The sequence below is a fragment of the Balaenoptera musculus genome, chromosome 2 (genome assembly GCF_009873245.2).
Source record: "Balaenoptera musculus isolate JJ_BM4_2016_0621 chromosome 2, mBalMus1.pri.v3, whole genome shotgun sequence".
Classification (NCBI taxonomy): Eukaryota; Metazoa; Chordata; class Mammalia; order Artiodactyla; family Balaenopteridae; genus Balaenoptera; species Balaenoptera musculus.
Window position 1 is genome coordinate 126,496,453 of NC_045786.1, and position 19,034 is coordinate 126,515,486.

Consider the following 19,034-nt stretch of genomic DNA (forward strand, 5'->3'; position numbering starts at 1 on the left):
AGCCAGGGTGGTACAATCAATGAAGGACTAGAAGATTACAGAATTATAAACTGTGCTAATTAGGTTTCATAGCTGACGAATCACAGCAAAGCCTGGGGGAGGAAGGAGAACTAGGTTCTGCCAGAGTCAGAGGTGGGCTTCAGGCACCGTGGCATCCAGCTTCAGTTACCGGGGGCAAGGCCATCTTCCCAACCAGCCAGCCCACAAACAGCACATACCCAAGCCTCTCCCACTCAGGGGCATCTCCCACCCTGGCATCTACTATTTCCTACCGGAATCATGCTTTCCTCTTAGGGTGGGCAGGAGAAGGGTGAGGAGTGAAAGCTCTAAGCTGGGGCAGCTGGGTCTAGGTCCTGACTCTGGCTCAGCCACTGTGAATTGGCTCAATTACCAAACCTCTCCAAGTCTTAGTTTGTTCCAATTGAAAAATGGGATAGCTAACAACTCATCTTTATGATTCATTCAACAGATATTTATTGGGCCACTGCTATGGGCCAGGCCCTATCCTAGGCCCCGGTGATAGAGCCGCCATGGAGCGCATAGTCTCAGGAACTGTCACAGGGAATCGGGCAGGTACTGCTAAGGGCACTGCATGTATTTTATGTTATTTATACTACCGCCTCCCTCATAGTGGCTTTAGGGAGATAAAATGAGAGTTATGTAAAGTGTCTAGAACTTCCTGGGACTTGCTAGGTGGTCAGCAAGTGGTAGTTAACACTACTAATAGGACTAGTAATGGAGGTGACTGTTCTCACCACTTTCACAGAGAAACGGGGCCATATCTCAAGCAAAGCAACTGGCCATGAGAGTGACCCAACCAGCCAAGTGGTAGGGCGGGGGTGACAGCAGGAGGCCCAGGAGCCTGCCTCCCCCCCGGACCTGTGCAGCTGGCCAGCATCAGAGAAATGGATCCGGTCTGCTGTGTTTAGGGACCCCAACTCCGAGATTCTCCTCTCCCTTAGGGTATCAGTGGACATGACCCGAATGAAACCAGAGTCCCTCACTGCCACAGTTAATGAGTTGAACAGAAGGAGGGCTCCTGTTTCAAAAGGGATGTGGTTGCCTTGAGACTTTCACATCCTTTATATCTGACTCTGTGGGTCTCTGCTGGGTCTCCTCAACCTGTCAGTTTTGATAGAGGTCATTGGAAAGAGCCCTTCGGAATTTAGTCCTAACATAGCTCAACTCGCTGAGGATTAGCCGTGCAGGTCACTCAGGGGTTTCTGTATCTCAAGTTTACTTCCCGCACCCTCCAAACATGACAAAGACGTCTATAACCTGGAAGTTAATTCTAACCCACTTCTAAGACTTTATTATACCAGATTCAAGGGACACTTAGGCCTCATACAAACACACCCACTTCTGAGACAGTATGTACCTCACTGACATAGAGGTTGCTTCTCTCTCAGCCTCAGTCATCTAGAGCATGGCAGACAATCGGGAAGCGAACAAGTGGTGTCCAAAGCTGAGGAAGGTGTCATAAAGCCCACTCGCTCTTCTTGTAGAATATGCCCTGGAACTGACTCAGAAGCTATTTCTTCTCACTCTACATGATTTATTATCAGCTTCATTTTCCTGCTTCCCAACCCCCCTACAGATTAGAAACAGCAACTAAAAGACAGGGACACTTCAAGGTAAGTACAAGAAGTAGCTACTGACATACTGGGATTGAGAGAAGACATTAACTATCCCCCCTCGAACAAAAGTAAAGTATAATTTTTTACACTTAAAAAAAGTTTAAATTTTTAAAAACACATACGCACTCAAAACCTAATAGGCTGGGGTTATTTAGTATTAAGGCAAGGATCTACGTGCTGCTAAATAAATCCTGAGGGTATTGTTCTTATAATACAGAAGAATAACTGATAGACCAAGAAGATTTTAAATGATCAAGAATAACCTCATGATGTTTATTATACTATTTGTTAGGGTAAAACTTTAATAAAATTTTCTCAATCCCCAATGGTTAACCCCTTTTTTATTTTTTTAAAGTTTGCCACTAAATGGGGTAAGAGATCCAGTTATTAGAAAATTATATTAATGCGAGTTCTGGGAGCATTATTGTAGGCTCATTCTTTCCTGGACATTTGGCCAGTTGAATCTCACAACATCCATGAGAGCCGGTCAAGGCAGGCATCCCTCCTTTGAACTGAGGGGAGAGAGGCTCAGAGAAGGCATGTGCCTTGCCCAAGGCCGCCTGTCTTGAAGTGATAGAGTTACCGGGAGAACTGAGGCCTTCCGAATGGACTCATCGAAGTCCAGCCACCCTGCCTGCCCCAGGCCCTCTTCACTCCTGGTCTGACCTCTCAGGGAAATCCCTCTGCTGCTCCAGGTCAAATCCTCAACTTTACACAATGTCACCAGGTACAAAGTAGGACACTGGGGCCTCAGAGGACACAAGAGCAAGAGAATATATAACCTCTGCCCTCAAGGGGTTTATCCAGATTCTAGAGTGTGGGAGGGTGGAATGGGGAAGAAGAGAAGAAAGCTGATCAGGAACTATAATACAAGGCAGAACCTGGCAAATGCTTTGAGAGAGACAAAAAAGGCTGGTAGGGGTCTCTGATAAATGAGCATGTCCTAGTAGGCCAGCAGGGAGGAAAAGAGGGACAGTTTTGTGACATTCGACTTCTCCAAGATATTCACAGGCAGAGCTTTAAAGGTTTCCAAAATGGACTTAGGATGTATTAAATCAGCCACATTTTAGAAGGAAAAAAATCTACAAAAAACTAAACATGATTACTAACTCAGGGGTTCTTCATAATCCAGCAACGTTTATCTGGGTAACACCCTTCTTCCCCCACAAAAAGAATCTAAAAATCCAAAACAAAAAACCTGGCAAGCTGATCAAAAAACAATTGGAGCAGCTTCAAGTCTTAAACTGACCTTTATTTTCCTTCTTGTGAGGGCAGAGACCCCGGACCCTCTGCTTTAAATAGCAGTAAATTCCACATTTCAAGAGAGTTCTCTAACAGAGGCAGGTGACCACTATTTTCCATCAATGCTCATGAATACAGATGGGGCAGAAAAGCCCCTCAGGGCACAACCCAGAACCAAAACGTGAATAAACGCCCTCTATTGTGAAGAAATGCACATCAGTGGGCTCACTCAGTTCAGTCCCTGTAATTTTTAAGTACCATTTTTTCTCCTCCAAGGGAGCTTCACTATTGTAGTCTGTTAAAATTTAGAAATCTTCAGAAGTATACAGTGCGATTAAATCTCACATGGTAACCAGCTTTCGAGAGCCATGCATACCTTGGTTGGTACCCCCTCATTTGAATAATAATTGCCGCCATTCATTTTACAAGCATTCCTATACCTTGTATGCCTCAAAGGGCAGTTTGCAGCAATGGGAAAATTACATGACTGACTAAAAACACACATGACATTTAAACTAAATTAACAGGAAGACTAGTTAAGTCTGATATTTTTTGTCATGTGTCACCACCGCTTAATAGAAATTTACCTCATCGCTTTTCCTCTCCAAATTTCATAGGAATTTCATAGCTTTTTGAGAAACATAATTTGCCTTTCTGAAAAACTAATTTAAGCTCAGCGTAAGAAACAAATTCTATTTCAAACCACACACAAAAAACCCTGTAACAGGAAGTAGAATGAGGAACTTAACGTTGCATAAAATCATCTCGTGCAATCATGGAGATCAGATGCATACGGTTTCCCCATGTGTGCAGGCAGCACTTCAAACAGACCTGAGATGAGAGGGCTCAAGCCAGCGTTCAACAAAGTGAGCTTATTAGACCAGACAAAGGCCCACGTAACTCTCATCACACTTAGGAGGTTTGCAGCTATTAATACACAGGGAAATCAAAGAAAGGACATTCAAAACATCAAGTGTTAGCTAAAATGGGTATAGAAATATGGACTCACCAGAAGGTCAATGTAGAGGAAAATAACATTGACAGCATTATGCAAAGAGAAATGACACAGAAGAACAAAGAGACATGGTTTCATAATGAAAGATACAGTTACAAATGTTTTCTTCTAAATACAGCATTTGGGTTATTGCAGCTTAGTAGTCATTTACTGCAGACAACGTGGAGAGAGGCAAAGGCCATTTTAAGAGGTGGGTTTGTAAAACCTAAAGTGACTGTGTGAAGTTGTACTCCAAGATGGATCCAAAGAGCCCTGCCTACAGATAGAAACAGATGCAAACCACCGCCACACAAGAGACTTGCTAGCAAATCCGTTCCCTACTCTAATGAGCTTTCTCAGAAAATCATTCCTGGGGAGTCACCAATTATCAAAAAACCACTCTCAGTGTGTAAGAGATGGAGGGGGGCAGTGTACAGGGAGACACAGGACGCAGTGGTTAACTGTGTTCCTGGCTCCTAGATGGGCCTTTGATACACACGCTCTAAGTCAACCTCATCCCAATCTTATAGGGAGGGTATTATTTTTCCCATTATAGAGATGAAGAAACTGAGGCTCAGAGTATTTTAGATAATGTACATACATGGCTAAAAAGTGACAGGAGTCAGTACTTGAATCCAGGTCTGATTCAAAGACTGCTCCAATAGCATACGGCATCCATGTAGTGGGGGAGGGAGTTTGAGGATGGGGGTGGGTTGCAGGGGATGGAGAATGAGATTCATATTTTCATATGTGGAGTCTTAGGAGGCTGTGGAGACATGCATTCAAACTCAGGGACTGGGAAATCTGGGTTCCCATCCTGACGCTGCTTCAAAGGAGTTGCCTGACCCCAGACAAGTCACCAGACTTTTTCCAAGTTCTGGGTTCTAGGTTTCTCTGTCATACAGATGAACACTGAAGTCTAAAATCTGTGCTGGACACTGAAGCACTTTAAGTCCCCTCCATCCAAACAAGAAGCTACTCATAAAAGTATAAATGGAATACTGCAGAAATCTAATGAGCATTCCTGATCATACTTTCTCTGGTGAGAGTGACAGTCATTACTGAAATAAAGTAGGTAGAGAAGAACAGCCATTTACCACTTGCTCTTACCTCTTGTTGAGAGTAGAAGGCCTTCCCAACAGGCTGCTGGAAGGCCAGCCCTCCCCTCTGCCCTTGCTTTTTGTCAAACTAAATACCTTGCGAGGTTCACAGTATACAACACCAAAGTCAATTTTGCAGTGAGGTTGACAAGAAAGTGTTAACAAAGAAAAGAAGCAAGTCTTGCAGCCTCTTAATCAGAAGGTCTTTTTGTCTATAAATGTGAACTATAGCCCCTTAGGAGTTCAAATCAACCCCACAGACTCACAAGACCAAAATGGAATTAGAAAATATTCCTCACTGTTTCAGGTTAAACAGTAAGAGAGATGGCAAAGATTCAGACATTTAAGAGATGTAATGAGAAATGTTCCCACCTTTCCCTCCAACTCATTCAAAAAGCCCAGATCAATAATATGAAACAAGAGCATGAACACGGGGTGGTTATAAATAGGCACTGTTTGATGATCAAGGGTAATTTTGCACATAGAGAACAAGTACAAATAATCACCACCAGAAAGTACTGCTGTACTTCTGATTCACTTTTCAAACAGTTAAAATGTATGTAAGTGAAAGAAATCTTAAAAAGCTGAATGAAGTGGAAACAAACCAGCAAATCGCCATATACAATTAATCATGATGTTTATAAAAGAACACAAGCACTTGAAAATGAAAACTGCAAAAGCTGAGTGGAATTATATATTTGTACAGTTATCAAATTTTAATACAAAAAATTCCAAAGTGCCTTTGATGACCAAAGTCCACACACCTATGGGACTCTTTGGAAGCCAATGGTAAGTTCTGCTACCTCGCGGCTTGTTCTGATTCTAAAGAGTGTCAAGAACATGAGATATGTCAGCATCTAGATTCATATTAAAGAGTAGAGCAGGGAAGCTCAGGGGATAGGGGGGCAGCTTTGTCTCAAAGTTAGTATATTCAATAAGGAAAGGAAAATGTATTTCTAAAGCTGGACCTAACTAAAGGCTTCAACAAAACCAAGGTAAATTATCATCTTTAGGTTCTGATTTCTAATAAAGGAAATAGAGAGGCATGTGGAAACACTTCCTTTAAAAGGCATAATAAACAGGAAGCACCTACAATTGGAATCAATTGCTTGGATGGAAACTTGGTTCAATAAGTGAGCTAACACGGTTCCCTTTCTTAAATGTTTGTAGTATTTACTCCCAGTACTATTCACCTGCCAGGAATGTTACCTGACCAGACTATAAATTCCTCAGTGTTTCAAGGAATCCCTTGTCTTGGGGGGTCTGACCCACCTGACAGGTGCTTAACTGATGACAAAGATATGAATGGAGTTCTTTTGATAACCTAGTAGGAAACACCTACCAGCAATGTCCTCTTTCCTTTAAATCAGTGATCCACAACTTTGGGCATTTCAAACATTTATAGGGTAACCACCATGCTCAGGGGAATATGGTTTCAAGTTATAAAGCAAGATCAGACAGATTAATTTGAGGGTAAATGGCCCATTAGTAAAATGCATGAAAATGGCAAGTCGATTTAAGTTACTTTCCTTGACAACCATCATAAGAAACATTAGGCTTAAAAAAAAAAAAAAAGGACAAGAAGTTATGAAAGATGGATCTTAAGATAAAAAATAAACAGATAATATTCATATTCTTAGTGAGGGAGAAAATGCTTTTTACCTTATTTCTTTTTCAAGAAAAAAGATTAATTCAGCTTAATACCAAAGGAGGTAAAACTTAGATGTTTTCTTTTATTTAAAAATTATACTTGTTATGATATAAAAGACAAAATTAAAACCACAAGCATCCAGGAGGTTGATGGGTACTAATGTGTTCCAAAAGCCAATTTAATGGAAAACTTTAGTTTACAATAAACATAAGTTGCACTCATACCATAAGACCATTAGAATGTTGACATACCGGACATACACAATACATATTTTTTGAATTAACGAATAGATGAATATATTTAGGTTTGTCATGCTGTTATTTCTTTCTCCTTTTTTATTAAACCAAACTGCTAACTCTTACATATTTTTCTATAAATACCATCTAAAGAGAAGAGAGACGGCTGGTATTAGAAACAGCTTACAATTTTATAATTTTACAACTCATGATTCCTATTCAATATATCAAGATGGTAGAACTTAGAATTCTCCAGCGAAGTCTAAGGAATTTTTTTTCCTTATAATTTAAAATTGTAGACCATATAGAGTATCTTAACAGCATATGGCCCAGTTTATGTGATCATCTGAGAAGAATAATTCAGTTTCATAGAAAATGCAAATCTAACAGTAGTGCATTAATTCATGCCAACCCTGCTCTCAAGACAACCACCAGGGACCTTCCCCATGAAATCAATATGCATACATCTATTTAACTTTTATCACTGGCTCACTAAGTAAATATCAGGCTATAGACCACTTAGGTATTCATTATTCGCAGGCGAAGAGCAAACGTAAAGGCGGGCTGGTAGTGTCAAGTCATTAACGAATCAATCGATAACTGGTCCCCTGTTTTAGTCTACCAAACGAGGGCAAAGATGCGCAGCATCTGGAGAGCAAGCTGTCAATCTGCTGCCAGGGAGCAATCTGTTTACAGCAGAGAGTTCCATATTTACACTGGCTCTCAAGGAAACCTGAAGTTGTATTATGTCTTCTCCGGCTTTAATAGGTGTGAAAACAGATCCCCTCTCTGATACTATTCCTCAGATACCCAAAGGACTGAGATCCCCAAGGATGACAGCGAGAAACGCTACTCTGTTGGCTCCCCGACGTCTCTGAGATTGAGGCAGAACTAGAAAACATTTGAGTGCCTTACATGATGAGGAGCAAGTAGTTTAATTCTCAAAGCTCCCATTTCTATTGCTTTTCAAAGCAAGATTTTTAGCATTTTTTTAGGGATCACATGTATTCACAAGCAGCTAATCCCCCCAAAGTTACCAAAAATGGTTCTCATTTTACAAAAACTCACACTTTCTTTAAGTGTGAGCCCTGTTAAATGCCACCTCCACGGTGCCAGGCCCCCAATGTATTAATGTATCATCCTCTGTACATTAACTTCAGGATGACCGCCACTCCCGTCCATCTCGCGTCACAGAGAGCCAATACACTGCACTGTATCTGAGGTCACCTGTCCAAAGCTTCAGCTAAGAGACAGTGAAAATGAAATGAAGAAAAGGAAGTTTGGTCACTGGAATAAAGTTGAGTTTCACAGCTGCTTCCTCAATTTATACCACGTGATAAAAACGAACGTCTACAAAGTGTCAGCAATGGCAGCAACAGAGCTCAAAAAGTACTGCCCATTTTTCCTTCTCATCATGCAAAAAACCAGCAGCAAGATTCAACTCAAAGCCACACAAATGATGCTCTCAATTTTAATTATGAGAACTGAAGACACTATCAGGTCAAGACATCCTTCCCACTAACAGCAAGAGGGAAAAAAGGACCCCTTCTCACCTCTTACTCATCTGTGACTTGATCTACGGGGAGAACATGACTATTTGTTTTCGTATGTAAAAGCTAGTATCAGCACACACGCACACCCCTGTTGGAAGCAAGTCGTGCTGGGTTTTCAGTGAAACGGCACTTACCCTCCTGTCTTATTTCCTGGGTGAAAGGTTTAATTAATACTTTACCCTAGGAACAATCCTCACGATAAATAGCTTTATGGGGAGCAAAAGTCATAACAGCAAGCTGCTCTTCCTGGCAATGGCAGTTTTCTTACTGTCCTTTCCTTCACTTCCATGGAAATCTCAGCCCCCTCTCTTGATGAGTGTGGAGTCCATGAAATGATCCACAAAGAACAAGGAAAGCACTGGAAAACATCCTCTTGTTACCTTTTTCTCTTTTCATCTAAGAGGCTCAGCGTACACCTTCATTCCAGAGCACAAATTAAAGCACGCCCTCATCACCGGAGCAAACTGCGCCGCTAAGTCACACCCATTACTTTTTTTTTTTTTTTTCCTTTTTCTTTTCTCTGTTTATCAGGTTAACAGCTAAGATCACACACCTCCAGGATGTTAGAAACAAGTTGCAACACGTGCGGTTTGCCCCACCCCCAGCGCCCGGGCAGAAACCACACCCACTTCCCACCCCACCCCCCCACCCCGCCCCACCCCGCCCCACCCCAGCCTCTTCCCAGGCCTTACCCTGCCCAGGAGGTTGTCCTGAAGCAGCGTCTCTTGCAGCACCGGGGCCACCTCTTCCAAGCTCAACATGTGGCAAAGGTCGGTGAGTTCCTCCTGTCCCAGGGACCCGGTGCCCGTCGTGTCAAAACTGTCGAACAGCTCCTTGAGTCGGGCCTCATGCTGGTCCTGCTCCGCCTCATCCATCCCATCGCCCACAGCGCTCACCTGTGCGGGACAGAGAGGAGGCTGGGTGGTGGCAGCGCTGGAGTCCTGCCGCCGCCCCTCCACTAGCCGTCCCCACCCTTGCCAGCCCCTTGGGAAGAACACTCTGTGTGTCCTGGTCCCCTCATGCTGGTCCATCGGGACCCTGTGAGGGGCAGCAGGGGAGGTAACACTGTACACCTCCCAGCGAGACCACAGGTCCCTCCAGAACCTGGTCCAGGCCAGGGGAGCTCCCACACGCACTCACACCGGGCGCACATCCACGGGGTCGGGTCCTGGTGGGGTAATGTTACCAGAACGAGGGAGTCCCATGGGCAGAAAGGCGCCCTGCTCTCCTGCCCGGCGCTCAGGCAGGCAGCCAGTCTGTCAAACTCAAGACTGAAAGTGGTCTTAAGAGACCTCTCAGGACTTAGAGAAGGTGAAAAGCCCCTTCTGACATCCAGTCCTTCCAAATGAAGTGATTGTTAACCACAACAGACTGCAGGGCCGGAGCTTCCACGCAACTCAGCGGGCTCCAGAGGACCTGCCAGATGTTGCAACTTGCCAAGACGGTTTCCTTTCTCTTCCTTCAGCCTACTGCCCCCCATCGTAGTCAGACTGGAGGGCAGCAGCAAAGAGGCACTGGATGAATACGTCTGATACAAAACCACTCCCTGTTTACACGAGACCAAACACTTCTTACACGAGTTCCTCAAAAAACAACTCAATTAACTTCACCGGTGCAATTACATGAGGTGTGACAGGAAGAGTACTCCCTGAATACTTCAGCCCCAGGGAGTTTTAGGTAATGCTTAGTTGCCTAGAGAAAGGGGAAAACACAACTCCAGCCTTTCAGACAATGAGGTTCAAAGGAGCCACAGACCACATGTGAATCACACAGAATCTCAGGACCCTCTACTACCTAGACAGTCTCCCCTCTGTACTCCTGGTTAATAGGTCTTCCATCTCTCTGATCCACTCTAACCCCAGACTTTCCATTTTCCCACATTTCATGGGATTTGTGAAAACACAGAGTCATCAATATCTCTCAGAATCTTTTTTGCTAAAAATATATATCATAAAATTCTAGGTCCCTCAATACTTGAAGAATGAAATCTGGTATTTTGCTTGCACAATAATTCACTTTTAATGTATTGGGTTTTCCAACGGAAGCCTGAAACCTTCACATGTGAAGGTACCTTCACAATGATGCAATGGAAGCCAAACAGAACATATACCCTTGAGAGGGTGACCTCAGCCATCTCAAACAAGGCTCGCAGAACCAGCCCCTTGACTATAAAAGGCAGCACCTTTTAAAAAAAGTATTTATCTTGCCAATATAATTTTTTATTGTGATAAAAAACACATAACATGGAATCCAGCCTATTAACAACAGTTTAAGTATGCAGTACCATATTTGTTCACTACACATGCACTGCTGTACAGCAGATCTCTAGAACTTTTCCATCTTGCATGACTGAAACTCTATACCCACTGCCCAGCAACTCCCACTTCCCCTCCCCTAGTCCCTGGCAACCAACATTCTACTTTTAAAAGCACACCTTTAACTAAACCAAGTCCTGGGTCAGAAAACTCTTAGAGGTGATGTTATAGGGCAGATCATTACAACACGGGAACCACACACATTAAGATGCTGAACGCGGCCAGACCTGAAAATAAGCGAGCCTTCTGTAACACATCAGTGCTGCTCTAGGCTAGGTTGCTTTCTTTTCAGAGACAACTGTTCAAAACATGACAAGCTAAAACAGAGCCAATGACTATCCCAAGGGTTTCAGCAGAACGAGATGAAGGCAGAAGATGGATCCAAACAGCTGGGCCACTCATTAAAGCAAAGAGGTAATGTTCTGGTCCAGGCTCCTGGTCTCAAAGGTCTCTTCTTCTAATTATCAGTTTTTCTACTACGGTGCTGCTAGCTCTGGCTGCCTTCCCAGGGTTGGTCTGTTGGGTTAACTAATCACCATGTAAATGTTTACAAAATAACCTGAGAGTGCTAAATAAACATCAAAGCATCAGAAATGAAAAGCCAAGGTGTTAAGCAAAGCCTCAGAAGTTAGGAATTTAGACAGGGCCAAGGCTTAGCTAATGAGATTCACTTAGCATTCACCCAGTTCATCATCAGCTAAGATCTGCTGAGAATCCCCAAGATGCTCTGGGATTTTCAGGGCTGCCACAGCTCTCAGACTCACTCTCTGAGTTCTACAGTCCCCTGGGCTGGAATCTGACCAATGTCATAAAAGCAAGACTATTCTGCTTCTGCTTGATTTTACATTTTAAAAAAAAGAAGAAAAAAAAAACCTCAGAAGTGAAACAATTCTAACACTTCCCCTTTTAAAAATTATTTTTAAGGGGTGGGGCTTTGTCCATCTAAACCAATGAAAGAGAACCATAAAACTCACAATGGTAATGTGTATCTGTTAATCCCATCATCCTAATTTATCTGCCCATTGGTAACTGTAACCATAAGTTTGTTTTCTATGTCTGTGAGTCTATTTCTGTTCTGTAAATAAGTTCATTTGTACTTCAATATAAAAAAAAAAAAAAAGTCTCACAATGTACCGAGAAGTCCCAATCTTATCCACAGCTTTGAATCTGATACGCTATCATGCCCTGCTCTTTGGGAGGTCATTGGATTTTCACTAAATCAAACCTCTTTCATTTCACAGCAATTTTCCTTTTTTATCTCTTTATTTCATCTCCCTGCTTCTCAAGAACTGTGCTTAGTAAAACATTCTTTTGACTTAACAGGGAAAACAGCCCCACCCCTGGAGAACAAATGATCATATGGAAACATCCAAAAGATGTTACATATGGTGACAAGTTGTCAGTACTCTTCTAGCACAGAAGGCATTTTTACTGGCTGATATTATTCCCCAAACGTTCATCAGTAATTTCATGTGCAAGAATTATTTTTCTCCCCACTTGGCAGAAATTTCTTTAAGGGCAAGGTTCACAATTTCAATTTCTTTTATAGCTTCCTCCAAATGCATAGTACAGTCTGTTCTTCACTCCAGGGACTCAGTAAACATCATGGACTGACTTAGGATATGGAGATTCCTTACAAGGAAACTTACCCTGAATGAACGCTACAGAAATAAGCATATGAAGACTTTGAAACACCTACTTCTTGCACAAGCATAGCTCTACTTTCCCCATCCAACCCCTTTTCAAACGCATTTTCAGTCTTAGACATATCCAAGCATAAGTAGAAAGCGAGCACCCACTGCCAAACTGCACCACGTACAGCCATCTGAAGTTTGATTCTATGATTTAGTAATTAAGCCAGTGGATTCAATTTTCAGCTGCATTTTTGTTGTTGTTGTTATGGGATATGACTTTGGAGGAGAACCTGTATTAAAATACTTTCCCAAGTCCCCTTGTTCATAGAATGAGAATAATAATACCCATCTGGAAGGTTGTTCTGAGGGTTAAATATGGCAAGCAAGAGCAGCTAATCCCAGAGAAAGTTGATACAAGAGGGGAATTGAGAAAACAACCAAGAAAATACCTGCGATTTGCAAAGGAGGGGTAAACTGAAGAGGGGTAATTTACACACAGCAACAGGTCATAGATCTGCCTTCCAAGAAGCAAAACAGGAGCTGTGGAATGCCATATCCCAGAAAGCAAGAATGGGCGAGGGACATATTATAAATATAAGCAATATCATATTACTAAATGGTAACAGTAGTAGGTAATGTTCAGTGCTTCCTCAATCTTCAAAGGCAGATTATTGATAAATATAATGTCAAACAAAAGCAGAAAGGCTGAAATATAGTTGGAAGTTCAGAAGACACTTTTTTTTTAAACTTCTGAGCTGGCCTATGCTGAGTACTTAGCATAAATGATTTCATTTAATCCTCCTAATTCTTTAAAGTAGATCTCATATTCCCATTTAATATGTAGAAACTGGGGCTTGGCAAAGTTAAGCTACTTGTCCAATGATACAACGCTAATAATGGTCATGGACCTGCGATTTGAACACTGGTCTGACTCTATACTATCTCTCAGTCCTACACATGCACGCAGAACACGTGAATGGGACCACTGGAATGGTATCATTGACAAATCACTTATCTCCACTTTTATGTGTTAACCAGCTGAACGGTAACAAGAACTAGAAATGACCATGGAACACTTGGTGTCCATAAACTCCTCCAAAATGGAAGGAGAAGGGGTGGGGTTCCTTCCTCCCTACATCCCTTGATTCATTTATTGACTAATTATAGCCTATGAGACACTAAGGATACACAGAATAAGCATTCTCTTTTTTCTAAAGTAGCTTTGGGATTTAGGGCAAAGAAGAAATGCATTTTTATATAAATATGATCATGAAGAGTCCTGTGTCTTCAATAATGGGCATAGTCCAGAAACTGGTAATTGTTAAAATACTTTCCCCAACAAATACTTAAGTATGTCTAATCTGTGCAATTCAATGCTTTCCAGAGTCAGAGCCTAGCTGACACTCACCAGTGACAGGAATCTTCCTTAGAGATGAAGGAAGTTGGGTTTTGAATGATAAATCGTCCTTCAAATTGCCAAGGACAATTCCAGTTTTATAAAGCCTGCCACAAACCTGGGCCCCTCGTCACCATCTACCTTCCCAATCAAATTGCCAGAAGCCTTCACGACTCCTTTGGAATAAAAGGGCCCGTGTGGGCAATATTTTGGAGTTCTAACAAGGGATGGTTAAATAAGAGGCAGATGCAAAGAGCCATTAATCATAACAATTACCACCCAACAACCGCCCATAATAAGAACTATTCAGAGTATTTTCTTTCCAAATAACTCAAAACAAGGCTGCCAGAATGTGCAGACCCTGACAGGGAAGTCCATCAGAGACTGGTGTCACTGTGCTCCCTTTGGCAGCCCTGGCTGATGAAATCACAGTGCCAACTGGGATCGGAAAAGAGCAAGGTGGAGGTGCTGCTGGGATAATGAAGTCCCCAACATAAGGCCCACATGAAGTGGATCCATGAACTTGTGAACTTTCCAGCATCCAAGGTATAGAAAGGAGCTTGTAAGAATGGCAGACCAGCCAAAGGGGACGTCTGCTCTGGGCCAAAGGGAGTGAAAAGGGGACAAAGTCTGGCAAGGAAAAACCAAATAATAAATGAGCACAATGCCAGAGCCCTAGCCCAGGCCTTTTATTTCCCCTCCAGATGGTCTAGCAGCTGAACAGCTACAAGGAATGTCTGGATGTCCCTCTTGGCTCAGCAGCTTTCCCCGGGTATCATAATAGATGCTTTTGGATCTGTGTTCAGACATAGCTGTTGAGGGGCCACAGTCCAGGCAGTGACCACCAAGTGACTAATTTACTTTATAACTAAAGAGATGAACATGGACAAACTCTGCTTTGGCAAAGCTTTTCATTCACGCCTTTAGCTTTCACTGTTTGGCAAGTCAGAGCCTCATAATGCCAATGGTCAAAATAAAATGTTCCTTTTTCTTCTCTTTTTTGCAAACACCTTAATTTGCTGCAAAGATTTCCAGACTTACCATTTTGGACTACTTCAGCACAGAGTGAAATAGTGACGAGAATAAATTCAAGTTTAGCAAAAGCTTAATAGAAAAAGCAATTGTCCCCATTTATGTGTTGATAATAGAATATTTCTGCCAAAAACTGCTGCTCATCAAACTGATTACTGTCAGATAGCCTCCTCTCTGCTCAGATAGCACCTCACTTCTAGCTGGATACTAAAAGCACAAGAGTATCAGCAAGAATAAAATCAGAGTGTAAAAATATAACACAAAAGCTTAAATGCCACCACACAGGAAAAAAATCATATTAAATTTGAAAGAAAATAACAACCTTTGCTAACTACAAAAAAAATTAATTTAACTAAGGGTATCCCACTAGCATTTATTCTAAAACATAAATAAGCTTTAGTATTTTACTATCCTGAATGATGTAGCAAACCCAAGCTTTTGTTAAACCTAATAGCTAGGTGGATTACCCAATCAAGTCATTAACTCAGGATGGCTGGAGGAATAAAATCATTAGGCTAGCACATGGTAGATTCAGTAACCTGTAATCAGCTACTAAGTAAAATTAGGGAAGCAGAAAACAGAGCTGCATTTTTGCTACTTTCTTAAAAGAGACAGCTTGTAACAACTTTCACTTCTTGAGCCATATTTACTCAAATTAATTTAGAATGCCTGCAGCTCTGACTACCATTCCCTGGGGTATAAAAAGGAAGCACTTCTCTTCTCATATCTATAAACAGTATTTTCCCAACTTTGCTTTTTAAGGGAGGATTAGATCATAAATAGTTTGTCATTTTTGCATCTAAAAGCTTGAATAAATGGTTAATTGCTGATATAAATTGCAATAAAGTGTCCTGATTTCAAATAAAGTTGCTCACTTGCATATTCCCATAATCTTTTAAAAATTCTATTTTATTTGTGAATAGGATAAAAATATCTTTTTGCAAGCTTCAGTAAATCTCTCCACAAGACCCTGCCCAACAGATGTAAGTTCAATAGCCAGAATTCAAACCACATAATTTATTGGCTTACAAATGAATTGGCACCTATAAAAATAAACCTCCTGAAAAAGCTTTAGGCTGTTTGAATCCCTCTAAAATGATCTGGCTAAATGTGCCAACCCTTCATCAATGTAAGACTGATAAAATGTATTTTCATTATCAACATAAGATGGAAGCACCAAGATTGGTGAAATGTTAGTGTGGAAAGTCATTTACAGTGACGCTTAAAACAATTTATTTGAACAACATTTGACTTATGATAAGAACGTTGTCTATTAAGATTGGCTGTTCAAAATTCACTGGAGCCCTATTCTCCCCCTCTGGGACAGTTAACATCTTTTGATATTAAGGGTCACCACACATCTAAAATGAAAAAAGAACAAGAAAAAAGACACCCATGCCATTCTGAGTAAGTGTCTGTTAAGATGACTGATCCTTGACATTTTACTGCAAAGACCGTGCCTGTGATGGCTGCCTTTCCGTTGCCTCCTGTAAAGTCTTTTCCTGCCTTGGCAATATCTTTGCTGATGTCCAACCCATTTGGAACATCCGTAAGCCCTACACTTTATACTGCAGTTCAGAATGCTTTCCTCTAAGGAATCACCAGAGACCAGGTGAAAATAAACAAATCTGCAAAGAAACTCCCCAGCAGTTCACTTCACCTCTCTAAGGACACTGACAAAAGCTGAGGAGACCACAGCAAACTGTTTTATCAGCCAGCCTGTCATGTCACTGTTACACACAGTCTGGGAATTTCCACATCCCTCTTCAACTCCACAGCAAGACCTGCCAATATTTCAGGTCAGCTACCAATACGTTAGCCACTAGGGAAGACTCAGAATTAAGCTGACACAGAAAAAAATACATATCCTTGCAGACTGTCAATCCTCAGGAAACAAGTAAACAGATATAAATTTATGTTAATGTATTTAAGGGAGCCGGATCGAGAACCTTCCATGGTCTCAGAAGCTTAGCCCATGTGCCTCAGTTGACTTTATTAGGATTCTAACCCTAAAAAATGCTACCACCTCAGTCACAAAAGACAACCATGCGATCCGTTTCGATTTCACAAATTCAGGAGTTAAGTTCTATGGCAAGCTCATCTCAGAAATTCCTCAACACCAGGAGGGGATCTGCCCCAGTCAAGTAAAGAAAGCAGAAGATCTCATAAGAGCTAAGTTGTCTAGAAACAAGGTGCACGGTAGGACAATCTTTCCAGCTCCCATTTTACTTGCACCAACTTAGCCCCGGTTTGTCAGGGCTGAGGCTGGGAAATCGCCTCTTCCTATCTCTATCTCTTTCAGCTGCACAGAAAGAGCTTTCAGCAGTAAACTGTTTCCATCAGCTTTGTCCTTTTGTCAGAGACCGGTTTGGTAGCTGCAGAAGCCCAGCCCCTGGAACCCTGGAAGCTTCTGCTGCGACACTCCACACTTCCATCCCGTGGGTCTGGCGGTCAAGGGTTTCAGGCAATAGCCTAGCGTCATTTTGTTCCTTTCTTAGTAGTCGCACTGGGTAAAGTCTTTCTCTGTGCCTTGATCCCTGACACCTTCTACAATGGGTCCAAACAGCTCTCCGCTACTCAGACAGCCTAGGCTAACACCTCGGGTTTCCCCAGGTAGGTTTCTCTTCAGTTTCCCAGTCACAGGGGTGCCTGGGTGGCAGAAGGCAACAGCACCACCACCCTTTCTGCCCCCCCCACCCCGCCCCGGGACTCAAGTCCTCTCCTGGACCAGCACACAGTAGCCGCCTTCAGCTGGCAGTGCGGGCGGGGACAACGCGGGTGGCGGAGGTGCCCAGACCCGGCTGCGCTGCAAAGCCGGGAGGCGAGGTGCGGCCGGAGCGCGGGCGCGCCGCCCAGGTCCCTGGCAACGCGTGATGCAGATGCGCCCCCGACCCGCCCGCCCATCGCCACCCCCGGAAACCCCAGACACCCCATTGTGTCCCCAGGCAGCAGCTCTCTCGGCCCCCGCCGTCCTCGCTTACCTTCTGTCGGCCTCTCCGTTGCGCCCGAACAGCCGGCCGCCTGCCTCCAGTGCTCTGCAAAGCGGGGGAGGACGCTTTGTTAGGGCTCCAGAAGCGGGACAATACTTCGCAGTCGGCGCCGGGGTTCAGGGCGGGCGTCCTTCAAACGGACGGGAATGGGGACCCGCGCGAGCGTCATTTCCATTTGTAAGGGGCCAGCGCTCACAAAAGCGCGGCTCCTGGGGGCTGCGGCGCGCATCCTCCCCGCCCGCCGGCCCGCCCCCGCCCGCTCAGCCCGCTCTCCCGGACCGACCCCTCCTCCGCCTCGCACACCATCCCCTCCCCGCCTGGTCAGCCTGGAGCGCCCCGGCCCAAGCTGGCCGCCGGGCCACCCGCTTCCTCGCTGCCGCTCCCTGCTCCCGGCCCGCGGGGACAACCACCGCCCGGCCCCAGCCCGGCAGGGGAAGCCCCAGCCTGTTCCGGTGCCTGGGCCGCCAGGACGCGCAGGGCCTCGCCCACAGCGCGGGGGCAGCGAGAGGCCTCCGCGCACCCCCAGGCCGCGGGGCGGGGGTCCGCGGGAGCGGGCTCCGCGCTTACCGAGTCCCGGGGCTCAGGCGCCTGGCGCTGCCGCGGGGGCCATGGCCGCGGGCGCACTCGGGGCTCGGAGGCGGCGGCGGCAGGGGCAGCGGGACGGCCGCGCCCAGCGCGCTCGGCTCCCGGCTCGGCCGCGGCCCACCCGAAGCTTTGGACGCAGGGGAGGAAGGGCCAGGCCCGCGCGGGGAGGAGGAGCCAGGGCGACGCCGGCCCGGGCGCGGCTCCTCCTCCGCGGCCCGCGCAGCTGGGGCCGCTGAGGGAGGAGCGCTGGGCGCCGCCCGGGCCCTTGCGGGGTCAGTCCCCCCCCCACTCCACCCCTTCCACGGGGACTGCGCCTCTGGTGGCCGGAGCACGGAGGAGTGCGGTCACGGCTTGGCTGTGACCCTGGGGCGGTCGCCTCGGAGATTTGAACTTGGAAGCTCCGGGGGTTGCCGGGGCGCAGATGGAGGGGGTCAGCAGAGGTCGACCCCCTGCCGGATAGCCTCTCCTTCCTTCCAGAGGCACCTGCATAAACCCCTCTGTGCCTAGGACACCCGGCCGGCAACGTCACCGGGTCGGGGAAAAGTCCCCGCCTCCAGCCCGTGGGACTGAAGGTGGGGATCCAGGTGCCTCTTTTTCCCCCAGGCGGTCTTAGATTTCTCAGCCCTCGAGCGCCCATTGGCGATCATTAGAAGAGGGGGTCCAGGAGGC

At 44.7% G+C, this 19,034-nt stretch overlaps 1 protein-coding gene across 4 annotated transcripts in view; it reads right to left on the reverse strand.

Moving 5' to 3' along the window:
- NIN (ninein) overlaps window positions 1–18,492 on the reverse strand; it is a 105,760-nt gene extending 87,268 nt beyond the window's left edge. For all 4 annotated transcript variants that reach the window (XM_036842353.1, XM_036842355.1, XM_036842352.1 and 1 more), the window contains exons 1-3: window positions 18,348–18,492; window positions 17,772–17,825; window positions 9,106–9,309 (exon numbers count right to left, since the gene is read on the reverse strand). In XM_036842353.1, coding sequence (XP_036698248.1) covers window positions 9,106–9,288 — 183 coding nt within the window. In that variant the 5' untranslated portion in view covers window positions 9,289–9,309; window positions 17,772–17,825; window positions 18,348–18,492. The remainder of the gene's footprint in view (window positions 1–9,105; window positions 9,310–17,771; window positions 17,826–18,347) is intronic.
- Window positions 18,493–19,034: the final 542 nt, after the last annotated feature.